The 14439-nt window shown below is 40.3% G+C and overlaps 1 protein-coding gene across 8 annotated transcripts in view; it reads left to right on the top strand.

Moving 5' to 3' along the window:
• Nucleotides 1-14439, top strand: part of CFAP61 (cilia and flagella associated protein 61) — a 282171-nt gene that overhangs the window by 1923 nt on the left and 265809 nt on the right. For all 8 annotated transcript variants that reach the window (XR_009248788.1, XM_058684747.1, XM_058684746.1 and 5 more), the window contains exon 2: nt 6003-6153. Coding sequence is in view for 7 of the 8 variants with exons in the window: in XM_058684747.1 (XP_058540730.1) it covers nt 6011-6153 (143 nt within the window). In the remaining variant the exon portion in view is untranslated. The remainder of the gene's footprint in view (nt 1-6002; nt 6154-14439) is intronic.

The following is a 14439-nucleotide window of genomic DNA, read 5'->3' as shown; positions in this document are numbered from 1 at the left end:
GAGATGTCAGCACAGAGCCGGACGCAGGGCTCTGACTTGTGAACTGCGAGATCATGACCTGAGCAGAAGTTGGACGCTCAACCGACTGAGCCACCCTGGGCGCCCCTGCAGTTTTTGTTTTTTAAGCAAAATTTATCATTTTTACTTTTCTTGTTGCCATCAATGCTTCTTTAGATACACCTGCATGTTTACTTTTCTCTCTCCAGCCTTTTATCTTACATTTCATTTCTCTCTGATTTTAATTTTATTCTTCCCAGTACATCTTATAGGAGTTCTTTCAATCAGATTCTTTGGTAATTTCTTTCTATCTGTAGTAGATTTTCTTTTTTTAACCTCCATCTTTTAATGATTGTTTAGCTAGGCATAGAATTCTAGGTTAATAGCTGTTTTTACCTTTGCTTGCACGTGCATATGCGCATGTGTGCACACACGTGTGACCAGAGGAGGGGCAGAAAGAGAGAGAGAATCCCAAGCATACTCCACGCTGTCAGCATGGAGCCCAGCTCAGGGCTCTATCTCATGAACCATGATACGATGACCTGAGCTGAAATCAAGAGTCAGACACTTAACGAGCTGAGCCACCCAGGCGCCCCTACCCTTACCTTTACGTTTTTTTTTAATGTTTGTTTTTGAGGGTCTGCAAGTGGGGGAGGGGCAGAGGTAGGGGGACAGAAGATCCAAAGTGGGCTCTGCACTGAAAGTGGAGAGCCCCATACGGCGCTTTAACTCACGAACCATGAGATCATGACCTGAGCTGAACTTGGACACTCAACTGACTGAGCCATCCAGGTGCTCTCCCCTGCTCCCCAGCTTATCTTTACCCTTTTAAAGATACTATTCTGGTGGTTGGGAAGCTCTAGCCCATAAGGCAAATTCAGTCCATCGGCTATTTTGTATGGCCCATAAGCTAAGAATTTTTTAAAAGACATTTTTAAACAATTGAAAAAAACCAGAAGAATATTTTAGGACACACTAAAATTATAGAAAAGTCAAACTGCAGTGTCCATGAGTAGAATTTTATTGGAATACAATCATGCTCATATTGTGTTCATATTGTCTCTGGCTGTTATCATGCTGTAATAGCAGAGCTGCATAGTTGCACAAAGAACATGTGGCTCATGAAGCCTAAAATATATATCATCTGGCCTTTTGCAGAGGGAGTTTGCCAACCCATGTACTACTGGCTTCTATTGTTGCTGATGAGAAATATACTCTTAGTCTAATTATTATTCTTGCATAGGCAGTTTTTCTTTTATCCAGTCATTTTCAGGCTTTCTCTATTTTTAGTGTTTTGTAATTCCACTACTATATATTCAGGATTTATTTTTATTTTCCTGCTCAGACTGAGGATTCAGGTCTTTCATCAATTCTAAAAAAAAAAAAAAAAAAAAAAAAAAAAGTCAGTATTTTCAAACAATATTTTATTTCTTTATTTTTTGAATTCCTATAAGACATTAATGGAATTCCTCTAAGACACAGATAATCTTTTTCTTCTGTCTTACATGTCTCTTAACTGCTTTCCATATTCTCTATTTCTCTGTGCTTCGTTCTAGATAATTTCTTCATAACTGCCTTCCAGTTCATTAATTTTCTTCAATCTTGTCTAATATGTTTTTAACCCATCCAGTTAGCTTAAAGTTTAATGATCATATTTTCCATTTTTAAAGTTTCTGCTATTTTTCATAATTACCTGTTCTCATGACTTTTCTCTATATGTATTTCTAATAATTATAAAGATACTTACTTCATTGTGTCTTCCACAGTCTATTATCTGAAGTTCTTGGGGACTTGCACACTACACAGGTAGTGTGGATTGGGGTGCACACCTACTTTGATCTAGGATTTGGATTCCTCACAGCATTTTTGTTTTCTTCTGTTTTCTATCCAGAGCTATCAGTAGAGAAAGCTTCTTTGTCACTTCTGTAGGCTAGTAAAGTTCGTTTTTTTAGTCTTCTCATTTACCGAGAGGTCCGCCCCTCCAAAGTCCAGGTTGTATACATGGTTTGACTTTCAGTTCTCAGTTTTGAACGAGGCACCTGCTCTCCCCATGGGGGAAATTGAGACTCTTGCCCCCAGGGCCTGTATCACATTTGATCGCTCCCTGAGTCACTGCACACAAAGTCATTGCCATCTGGGTGGAGGATTTCCCTTTACTCTCTCTTCCTTCTTTCCATGTTTCCTTTTCCCCCAAAGCTCAGCTCTGTAATTATACTTTCTTATTTTATTCAAATTTTTTGTATATTTGTAGCATCAACTAATGACATCATGTTTCACAAACAGGATGTCTCTTTCCGGTTTTTCTTTTAAGTTCAAACCAAAACCAGGAATGACAACATTTATGGCTAGCTTTACAAGAGTCTAGACATTATTAAGGTCTGTTTCCACCCAAAGTAGGTAAAAGATATTTGCAAATATGAAAATCTGTTGTCTCTACTAATGTCACGTCTTTGTAGGAGGCACCTAATTTCACATTCACAGGGGCTGTGGAAAATATTACTGAGTGTTTAATTGCTCACATGGTAGTCAGTCAGGTTCTGATTGCCTCCTTTGAAATAATACCATCATTTTATTCCTTGGTAATGCTTCTCCCAGATTCGGAGTGAGAAGGCCTTCTGTTGAGACACCCTCCATGGATTATCTTCCTACTGGTCTATGGTGCCCATCCAATGTGTACTGTGTGTGTCTGATCCCTTAACGTAGAAGGTACTATCTGAAATTATACACATGCCAAACCCCAAAGAGAGGAGACTTCAGCTGGGAAAAAAGGATTTCACACCAGGATATCAGATGAAAAAGTTCTGGAGATGGATAATGGTGATGATTGCACAAAAATGTGAACTTACATCATGCCCCTGAACGGTACACTTAAAATGGCAAAAATGACAAATTTTTGGTTATGTGTATTTTGCCACAATAAAAACAATCATGATTTCAGTCATATATTTATATATGTGTGTATATATATGTATGTGTGTATGTGTATATATACATATAATGTTTTTCATAGTGAGAAGGTATTATGAATTGAGAAGGTATAATGAAGAATGCATTGCTGTATTTCAAAATAATTTTTTAAAATTAAATGTTAAGAAAGATTGACATTAGAGTTAGAACATGAAGTCAGGAGCACCTGGGTGGCTCAGTCAGTTAAGCATCCAACTTCGGCTCAGGTCATGATCTTGCAGTTTCTGAGTTTGAGCCACGCATTGGGCTCTGTGCTGAGCTTGGAGCCTGGAGTCTGCTTTGGATTCTGTTTCTCCCTCTCTCTCTGCCCCTCCCTGCTCACACTCTTCTCTGTCTCTCTCAAACATTAAAAAAAAAAAAAAAAAAGAACATGAAATCAGCTCATAATGGCAGCTGGGCTATGTAAAGCCCTCTTAGAAAGGAAATGTTGTCAGGTCATTAAAATTTAGCTGCCACTTTATTAAAGGTGTGTTCATTTATCTAAGAAAGAATGTGTCTTTGCAAAGGGGATCAATTGGTCCTGTGGGTGTCAACAATGTAGAGATGCCCAGGCAAACTGGGAAGATGCCACCTAAGCATTACCCATCTCTAGTTTCCTTGGCTTTAAATCTCTGCAGTAGATGAAGTTCCCCCAGACCTTAGGAGCTTTGAGTGACTTCTTGATGTCCACTATTTTGAATCCTGAGAATTTCCATGCTCAATAGTAATAATGATGATATGGCTAATATTTACCAAGCACTTAACTACATGTCAAACACTACTTTCAGTGTTTTGTATATAATAACTCATTTATAAAACCCTTTACAGTATGTATAGTATCTCTGATTTACAGATAAGAAAACTGAGGCACAGAGAGTTTTAGTAACTTGTTCAAGGTTACACAGCTAATAGGCGATAGAAACTGGGTCTCATCCCTGGTACTCTGATTCCACAGACTGTGTTCTTGGCCTTAGCCCCATGTAAACCACCTTCCAATAACTGGGCTTTCCATGTGGTGGTCTGTGAGGACAGAGTGCATGGATGGCCTTGCCATGGCACAGGTGGAGGCTAAACCAGCTTAAAAGAAATGTTTATTTATTTCTATCTTCAGAGTATGAAGAAAATTTTGAGCCAATCTTTCTGATTTTGGACATGTTATATAAATATCAAGGTTTTCTTCCCTTGCAAATGTGAAGATCTGCCATTCTGAGCTCACATTTTCACAAGGCTGGAGCTGAGAGTACATGTGCCCCCAGTTCATCTCAGCCACCCTGATACCAAGGCTGCAAGAAAGTGGCCAGATAGCACACCTTGTTCTCTCAAAGGAGAGGAAATCAGACTTGTATTTAGCTTACATGACTTGTTTGTTAACTGTCTGGGCTGCAGAAACATCTAGACTGCTTGGCTGTTGACTTTCCCATTGTAAATGAATAAATTGGCATTTTGGACTCTTTTCAGTTTCAGTGAGCTTGGACAATATAGGGCATCTGGGTTTGCTTTGTGGGTGCTAATGGAGGCCCCTGCGAGTTGAGGGTGGTTTGAATTCACCAAGGAGAAAGCCACTGGGTAAGGATTCTTGGCTGCTACCTGCTATCTTTCTAAGTTCCCTTGCATGACCCCACACCTTGCACCCTTACCCATCTGAGTGTTGATGGTTAAGAGCAGTCAAACTGCAGTTAATGTGAGCACCAGTGGACCGTGAGGGCAGGGGGACCCTCACCCATAGAGACAGCCTGCAAGCTAGTTAAACAGGGGGAATGACAGGGAGTTGGACTAGAAGCACATGCCAAAGGTTCTGTTTCTGACCAAACATGCGTGTCCTGAGGCAAGTCACTTCACTTCATGGGCCTCAGTTCCCTCATCTGACGAAGGAGGAGCTGTCTCAGACCCCTGCAGTGCTCAAGTTCTCTGGTACCTTGGCACATTGAAAACTGCAAGGACATCTCTAAACAACAGCAATAACAAAAAGCCACATGATGTAACATTGTGTTTTGAAAGAAAACCATACACACTATGTAATCCCACTTAATGTGATGTACAACAATTGGCCAAGATCATCTATGTGATCGAAGTCCGAATTATGGTTACCTTTAGAGGGGCAAGTGAAATGGGGGCTGCCGTGAGGTATTGGGAGTGCTCTATATTGTTCCTAGGGTCCTAGGGTGAAAATTAATGTGCCTGTTTTGACCATACTGGCCAGTATCTAATAAAATTATTTTCCCTAGGAGAAAAGAAAGGAGGAGAAAGGAAGGAATGGAGGGACAGACAGAAGGAGGAAGGAAATAGACACACGCACACACACACACACACACACACACACACACACACACATTGAGACATTAAGAGAATCAGTTTGTGGCCTGCTGTTCCTGTCAGCAGCATTCCCCAAAGTGTCCCTCTGGAACATTAAACTCTCCAATGTTGCTGTCATTAGAAATTTTTCTCAGAAAGGGTGTGGGAAAGTCTGGGAAAGGAGATACTTTATTATGGAACTTCTCAAAGACTTTTATGGGCATAGTGGTCTCTCAGGAAGGCCATCATAAACAGCATTTCCTACACTTAATTGACCAAAGAACTTTTTTTGTCTCAAAATATCTCTCAGGACTGTTGCTTTTCAGGGCTACAGTTTGGGGAACTCTATTTGGAACATGGGCAGAAGCTGTCAGTATTTCCCCTGTAACTCTTGACCACATGCCATGGTGGCCAATTAAATAAAGAGGATTCTGAATCAGTAATAACTCCTTTCAATGTTTTTCAATCCTATTGTTAGAATATTTTAAAGCAGCTTTGTTGGAAACAAAGAGTACAGTTGCAGACATTTCTAGATGGGCCAATTCTCAGAAACATCATTCTCCTGGAGAGACACACATTGGCTGGTTTGCAATGGCAGTCGTTCATCATAGCCAACCCCCAGGGGAAACTGTCCCATCAGTACTGAAATACCATGTTCATTCTGACCATACGGAAATTGAATTCACATCTAGTTTTGTAAGTACTGTAACTGGATGGGCTTGTCATCTCAGATTAACAGTGGACTGTTTTCTGTTTTTTTGGGACAGGATAAAAAATGTCAGTACTCACTTCACCGAGAGGAAAGGTAGAAGTGGTTCATTGCCGAAGAACAGAATCACAGGATATTTATTGTATCAAAAACCTCATTAGAAAATTTACCCAGAAGCTGTTTGGGAGGCTAAATATCATCTATCTTCTGTAAGTATGTAGCTAAGTAACCTAGGAATATTTATCAATTTTATCACACACTAGAAGGGACCCAACTCCTTTGTCTTTATGGGGCTTATGATCAGGAAGTGAGCAGCAAGAAAATCTATTCCTGTGGAGCAGAAGATCTCCAGGAACAACCAACCTCTAAGTTCCATAACAGCCTGCAAAATGAAAGGGTTTCTCGTGGGCTTTGGATTCAGGCAAACTTGGGTTCAAATCTCAACTGCCTGTCCCACTAGTAGAATCTTGGGGTAAGTTAATAATATCAGCTGCCAGTTTTGAGAATTTATTTTCTGTCAGGTTCTGTGTTTTGCCAATATTGTCTTATTTGCAACGCTGAGGTAGACACTATCCTGCCCATTTTACAGATCAGAAAATGGAGGCCTGCCGAAGGTCAAGCAGTTAGTAACAAAGCCCATATTTGCTCTTAACCATTGTTATTAAGTGTTCCTTTAAACTTCAAAATACACATAGATTTTTTTTCTGTTTTTTTTTGGGGGGGTGGGTGGGGAGGAAACACCAGAATATAAATATCCTATAATCTATTCCTTATTATTTTTATTGAAAAAGATGAAAAAAAAGCTCAAGTATTTTGAATTTTATAAAGCTTCATATTAAATACAACTGAAATGTTTAAACAAAGGCCAGCCTAAGACATTAAAATTTGTAGTTTCTGGTGATCACACTGATGAATGTAATGTAAATTGACACAGTTTTGTGGTAGAGCATTAGGGCAACATGTATAAAATGCTTTAAAAAATATCTATATATCAATGAAATTATTCCATTTTTTGGCACTTTGGTGGATTGAAAACCTTAACAATGTCCTCTGGAGGTAAACAACATGTCGATACACCCCACACATGCCAACCCAAAAGTTAAGGACTGTGCAGAGAACATTATCAAAATGAAATCAGAAACTGTAGGAAAATAGCAGGAATCAATGCCACCCTCTCCTTGAGGATTTTTGCTGCGTTCTAGAAATCTCCTGCTTCTGTTTTGACAGCTTTGCAAAGAATGTAAGATAAATACTCCCTCTACCTAAGGAGGGAAGTATTAGATCCTTTTGTATAAAATTGGGTTGTTCATTGTAAGGATGAATGAGACATCAACTCACTCCTGAAGTGCGAAAGTTAGGAAACTAGCCTTTTCAACTTCAGCATGGAATGAAGGGGGACAAATCCTTCAAGAATTTGTAAGCATGTGTTGATTTGAGTTCCATGCTAATTATCTGTGTGGCTTGAAAAGCTTCAAAACTTCCTAAATAATGAGTCCATTTTCAGACAAAGACTATGTTCATTTACTGATAGACTGAATAAAGGGAATAAAGTGGTGAATTAGATTAAAAGTGGTCACAGATTAGTAGTGTGTCCAGGAAACTGGTTGAAATAATGAAAATCAGGTCTGAAGGATGGAGCTTCAACTCAGACTTTAAATAATGCTCATAGATGGAGTTGTAAGTGATACACGCTCGCAGTCAAAAATCACAAATATACGAGGTAACAGGCACCGTTAGTGAGAATCAACAATATACAGCAGAATCAGACTCTCAAAGACTTCAGATGTGAGTTCAGTCAATGAATATAAAATAACTATGTTTACTACATCTAAAGTGAAAAGATACATTTAAAAAGACCAAAAAAGTGAATAATGAGATTTGAAAAAAAAGTCAAACCATCTAGAATAGTATAGTTAAAATTAAAAGCTCATTGGATGACTTAAACATTGTAAAAGACACAGGTGAAGACAGAAGTAGCAAATGGGGCGGGGAGGGGGGGCAAATACCAATAAAATATCCAGATTCAGTGTAAAGAGACAGACAAAAAAGTAAGAATGGAACAGTTAACAGTTGGATCTATTCAGACGTCTAGAAGGACATGATGGGCAGTGGAAAAGGCCAATATTTGAAGAGATAATGGCTGACAGCTGTAACTTTCCAAAATTGTTGAAAAGCACCAATTCTTAGATCCAGAAAACTGGATCCCGAACAAGATAAACACACAGAGAATTCCTCAGCTCATCGTAATGAAACAGCAACACATCAAATCTGAAGAGAAGATCTGAAAAGTTATCAGGGAGAGAAGATAAATTGCCTGTAAACAATTGAAGATTAGGCTAATGGTGATTTCTTACTAGCAAGCACAGTAGCCAGAAGATAGTAGAATGTCTTCAGTATTGGAAGAAAATAGCATCAAAGTAAATTGTGTACCTAGTGAAACAATTTTTCAATACATAGGAGAAAATGAATGCATTTTCAGACAAGCAAAATACTGAGTTAGTTTACTAGTGAAATCTGTATAAAGGAAATTCCTCAGAATATACTCTAGGCAAAAGGAATAATTTCTTAGCTGGAAGGCCAAGATATAAGAAGGAAAGTAAACAAATATATGTGTAAATATGTTGGTAAATCTAAGAAGAAACTCTAACTTGTATAAAGCAATAACAATAATGACTAATCTAATATAGATATTAAATATAAATAGTTATGATATAAATAAGTTAGGTAAAATACACAACAAAAATAGATGAATTGGTTGGTGCGTGATTAGAATGAAAGTACTCTTAAGGTATTATTCAGAAGGAGGGTAGTATTCAGAGGTTCTCCCCCTCCCTCCCAGGAAGCACACATCCAAGCATGTTGTGGGATAAATTATCAAACTTTATTGAAAGACATCAAAGAAGACCTAAGTAAATGAAGAGGTATACCATGTTTTTGGATAGGAATATTCAATACTGTAAAGAAGTCAATTCTTCTCCAGTCAAAATCCTACTAGGATTGTTTGTTGAAGTTGACAAAGTGTGTGAATTTATATGAGAGAGCAAAGGGCCAGAGCCATTTGAAAGAAGAAAAATAAGGTGAGGAGATTAGCCCAACTAAAGACTCATGGTAGGCATAGTAATCGGGACAGTGTGGTAATGGCCAAGGAATCAGAGCTCCCAGAGACAGACCCATGCATACATGAAAACTGGATGACCAAACCAGTGGGGAAAGAATGTGCCATTCAATTAATGGTGCTGGGACAATTTGTTACCCATATGGAAAAGATAATAAATGTAAATACGAATCTCATGTCATACAAAAAAAGGAAAAAAGCAATTCTGGGTGAATTTATGACTTAAATGTGGAAAGCCACTAACATTGTTGAGAGAATCTTCTAGATTCCAAATTCATGTATCCAGCTTCTTGGTGGATGTCACCCCTTGGATACCTAGTAGGTACTTCACCGTTAGTTTGATCATCACCTGCCTCCAAACTACCCCATGTTTTCCCCATCTCGGTAACTCTAGCAACTCCAGCCTTTCACTTTCTTGGACCAAAACCTTGGTGTCACCTTCATACTTGCTCCTACATCCCACACCAGCAAAGCTGTCTGCTCCACCTACAGAATATATCCAGAAGCTGGGCTCTTCTTTCTACCTCGCTTCTCTTGCCAAGGTCCGATCTGAGCCTGGTGCACTTGAGTGTTACTATTGCCCCTTTCTGGTTTCTGCTTCCGCCTTGGCATCAGCCCTCACCCATTCCCCCTCCTGCCCCAGGAAATTATTCTCAACATAATAGCCAGAGCGGCACCATTCACATCAACTGGTTCCTGTCGTGCTTCTGCTCAAAACCCTCCACTGGTCTGCCACGTCCCTGCCAGGATGTGGTGTGGAACCCACCCTTTTCCTTTCTGACCTCACCTCCCTTGAGCTCCACTGAATTCCTTTATTTTTCCTGGAGCACCCCAGGTACATCTGTGCCTCATCCTACAGTTATGGAGTAGTCCCCGTTGCACTTGACATACTTGCACGGTTCATCCTCTTTCCCCTATTTTTCTTCACAGCACTTGTCCCCACCTGACATTCTGTGCATCTTAGTTTAGTGGGTTTTTTTTTTTTAATTGGCCTGTCTCCATCCGTTAGAACATCAGCTCCATGAGGGCAGGGATCTTGGCCTGTTCTCTGCAGTATCCATGGAGTCAGAAAAAGCTTGGCACTTGGTATGTATTCAGTGAGTGTTTTTTGCATTAATGAATAAATCCACTACTAGGCATGTGATTGTGCAAAACCTCCCTAAGCCTGGAGGTTTTGCACAATCAGTTAATAAGCTCATCTGTGAAATGGACAGTTGTACTTCATTTATAGGGTGAGTGGGAGAGTGAAAAAAGGTTATTAAATACAGTGCAGTGCCTAGCTTCTAGGAGGTGCTCATAGCTGCTGTATCCCCTTCCCTCTGGCTCTGCCTATAAGAGAGCAGGGACCAGGGTCAGATAGAGGCAAGCTTTTCTATTATTCTCCTGCCCTTCCTTTCTCAGCAACTCGGCAACCATAGAACAGGATGAGGCATTGCTTTATGAGTACAATGGAATTCTCTTCCATATACACATTAAAAGAAAGCAACAAGCATTAGAACATGGTACAAAAGGAGGTGTAATTGCCTCTGAGATGGAAAAACAAGTGTTAGGGGCCACTGTATGCCTTAATGAGTCTTGAATCTTTACCACGTGAATAAACTTCTGCATGTGAATAAATTATAATCCCCCAGTTTGGTAGCAGGTGTGCACGTCTGACTTGCCCCTCCTGGGGTGAAGTGTGTTACAGTTGGCCTGAGCAGGAGCGGATGTAATTTGGCTGTCCACGTGACCACCAGTGACCCATGTGATCAATTGCCAAGGGCCCATCCTTTTATGGGGTATTCAGAACATGGCATATGGGATGTGGGTGGGATTACAATTGAGGCCTTTCTACAGATTTTTTTTTTTCAAGAACCTTCCACAAGTCTGTTTTCTCAAATCCTACACACAAACACATACTAAGTACCTGAAAGTTTTTGATAGCCAGTTGTTTTCAAAGAGCTTTGTACCCCTGCTTAGAGTATAAGGTCTTGGAGTAGCTGTCAGAGTACCTCAAATTTACATGTCTAATGTGTTTGTATCTTTTCTGAATTGGCAGATAAGAAAAGCATAACTTACACCATGTGGGATGGAGTAGTGAAAGATTCTTTTTTTTTAAGGTTAAAATCGTATCCTAATAACTAAAAAGGTTGTGACTTACCTCAGAAGCCAGCATATCTTTAGAAGTAAAAGTAAATTTACATTAAGGGTGCCTGGGTGGCTCAGTCGGTTAAGCATCTGTCTCGATCTCAGCTCAGGTCTTGATCTCAGGGATGTGAGTTCAAGCCCCGCATTGTGCTCCACACTGGGTGTGAAGCCTACTTAAAGAAAAAAAAAAAAAAAAAGAGGGGCGCCTGGGTGGCTCAGTCGGTTGGGCGGCTGACTTCGGCTCAGGTCATGATCTCACAGTCCGTGGGTTCAAGCCCCGCGTTGGGCTCTGTGCTGACTGCTCAGAGCCTGGAGTCTGTTTCGGATTCTGTGTCTCCCTCTCTCTGACCCTCCCCTGTTCATGCTCTCTCTCTGTCTCAAAAATAAATAAACGTTAAAAAAATTTTTAAAAAAAAGGTAAATTTACATTTTCATCAGTGTCCTGGAGCTCGCCAAATAGCTGCTATCCAGCCCATGCAGTCTTTCATTTTTCATGTTAGGTAAGGCCCATCACCTTTTGCCAGGCCAACCTCAAGGCTTAGAGCAGGTGGTTTCTTTTCTAGTTTATTGAATTTTGTTATATTAGCTGCCAGCTCAGTCACAGATACAGGAATGAATACAACTGACCTCACCTAAAAACCCTGCTAAGTGTTAGGGGAGAAAATGAGAAGATTCGGCATAGCAGATGAGTGGGGAAAAGGGCCAAAAGAATTGTCCACATCAAGTGCACATGTCACAGGACAGGGGGGCGTGGGGGCGGGTGGGTGGCAGAAACCACGATAGGCTTGGGGAACACATGTGATGTTTAATAAAGTGGAAAATGGGGATACAGTTTCACCAAGATTTCCATCAAGTGTAGTTAAATAAAATGAATTTTGGCTGAACTTGGAAAATTCTCTAAACAAGTGAACAAATGAGACATTAATGAAAAAAAAAAACTCTGATTTCACTTGTTGGATAATATCCTTGAGCTTTAATGTATTTTGTGTGAAATATATACATGTGTGTGGGTGTATTTTTTTAATTTGGCATATTTCAAAGAATAATTCTAAATCCAACTTTTAAAAACAAGCCTCCCTCTACCTTTTTCCTCATCTCTCTGCTCTCACAATAATTTTGTCTGTCCCATAGAGGACTAATGTTAAGAGGTAATAAGAACTGGAAATTATGTATACAAAAGGATAATGCTACAAAAGTTACTTTCTTGCACTTGGCCATTTGGAAATTGAAGTGCATTTTCCCATTGAAACGAAGTTATTCATGGCTGGCTTCCCAGGCAGACCCACAAAAGTCTATTTAATCTACAATGTCTGTGTGGTATAGTACTGTGCTAATTGTACTATGGAGCCCAACCACCACCCTAGGTTCCCATGGATAAATGTGTTTCAAGTTCAAATTGGGATTCCAAGAACACATTTCCCTTGTTGCCTGAGGGGATGGCAGCTGCCTTGTCCCAGCTCTTGCCCACTTCCTCCTTCATCATCATTGTCAGGTCCCATTCCCTGGGCATTTTCTTATCTGGATTAGAGTGAGGACTATCACTGTGGAGTAGTAGGTCATGACTCTGGGAGCCTCCGGCAGAGGAACCCTGAGGACCAGGAGCTGGAGGGAGCCACTGCAGGAGTGGGAAGAAGGGTAAGGCTTCAGCGAATCAGAATGGAGAGGTTGGGAGGCTGCATCCTTTTGCTAATGAACCCCCTGTATGGATAGTATATTCTTGGGACCTGAGGGCAGTCTACTGTCTTCTCTGCATGATAGCCAGGGCTACGGTGGGGTCTTTGGGGCAGGTGCACCCTGAGGGAGTCCCCCATGGCTGAAGAGTGGGCTTCCTATGAGAGAGGACAGTGGCTGTAAGTGCTGAGATTGACATCTCCAGCACAGTGTTTCCCAAAGATGCCTATGCCTCTGATAGTGCCGAAGGCGATTTGTCTCGATACACGCAAGAACAATTTTTGTTCTAAATGTTGTATATTTTTATAGTTTTATTTATGGCAAGGGATACTGGTTTTCCATTTGTGATTTTGTTGTACATTTCCTATTGAAATAGTCTTATTTAAGCCAAAGTGGACTGATTTGAAGAAAATAAGTATAGGAAGTGCACAAATGTGAGAGACTGCAGTTTGGTGATTGGATCTAGTAAAATGATATGCTGTCAAGTGGGGGAGAAAAGCAGACTACAAACAGTATGGGTTGTGTGCCTCCATTTTTAAAAACACACAAAATACATTTCATTTGATAATTACTCTCAAAAAAGAGAGAAGTCTGGTGAGATAGAAACCAAAATACTGACACTGTTTGGTCATCTACAGGAGGTGGTATTAAGGATGATTTTTCCAATTGTTTTTCTCTTCTTGTGAGTACTTACTGGTTTTGATTGTAGTCACAATTCATTGCTTTTATGATGAAAATATAACTGGAAACCATATAGCACTTTCTACTCTGTCCATTATCTTTTCTCCTCTTCCTTCAATTACATGCTGTCTTCTTAGTTTTGAAGGAACATTTTACATCTTTTTCCTCCAACTTAAGATACCAGTAGATTTCACTCAGTTGAAAAAGTGAAAACTGCATCTCAATTTGTATACAATTGGTTCTCTGTGTAGTAAATCATATGCTGTCTCTAAGTCAGCACTCTTTCTGTCATGCCGGGCCACATGACAGGGTAGCAGTTGGGAAGGACCTGATCTCAAGATGTCCCTTTGGGATAGCCACCAGAATAAGAGTTGGAAGACCCTCGCTTCCCCTTCCTTGTGTTTATTAAACTTCCTCTGTGGCCTTAGCTTAAACCAGACCCCTCAGGGTCTCCATTTCTACAGCTGGGTCAGGTGATAGATTTTCATATCCCATAAGAATCCATTGGCCCAGGGGCATGGGCTTAGGGTTTGGAAAAATTGGCTTAGATGGCTGACAGAGGTGGGGCTGAACTCTCAGCCTCACTGTTTTGCACAGGTGACCAACTCATCCCAGTTTGCTCAGGATTTGTAGCCCTAATGGTCCCATGTTTGGGGACCTTCTCAGCCGCGGGCAATCATGGACAGTGGGCCACTCTAACTGTATATGTTTAGGCCAACACAGTGGAATTGGCAACATGGAGGATAAGGAAAACTGCAGTCAGTTTCCCCAATCTCAAAGGGAAGGGTATTGGACACTTCATGTAAGTATAGCACCTTTATAATGAAATGTAGTTTTCAATAAAAATGTAGTTAGTAGCACAGATGTCCTGAAAGATCTGTTCTCAAAGTTGCTGCCATGT

The sequence above is a fragment of the Neofelis nebulosa genome, chromosome 9 (genome assembly GCF_028018385.1).
Source record: "Neofelis nebulosa isolate mNeoNeb1 chromosome 9, mNeoNeb1.pri, whole genome shotgun sequence".
Taxonomy (NCBI): Eukaryota; Metazoa; Chordata; class Mammalia; order Carnivora; family Felidae; genus Neofelis; species Neofelis nebulosa.
The sequence above is the reverse complement of the archived record's forward strand: the minus strand, read 5'-3'. Positions and strand labels throughout refer to the sequence as shown.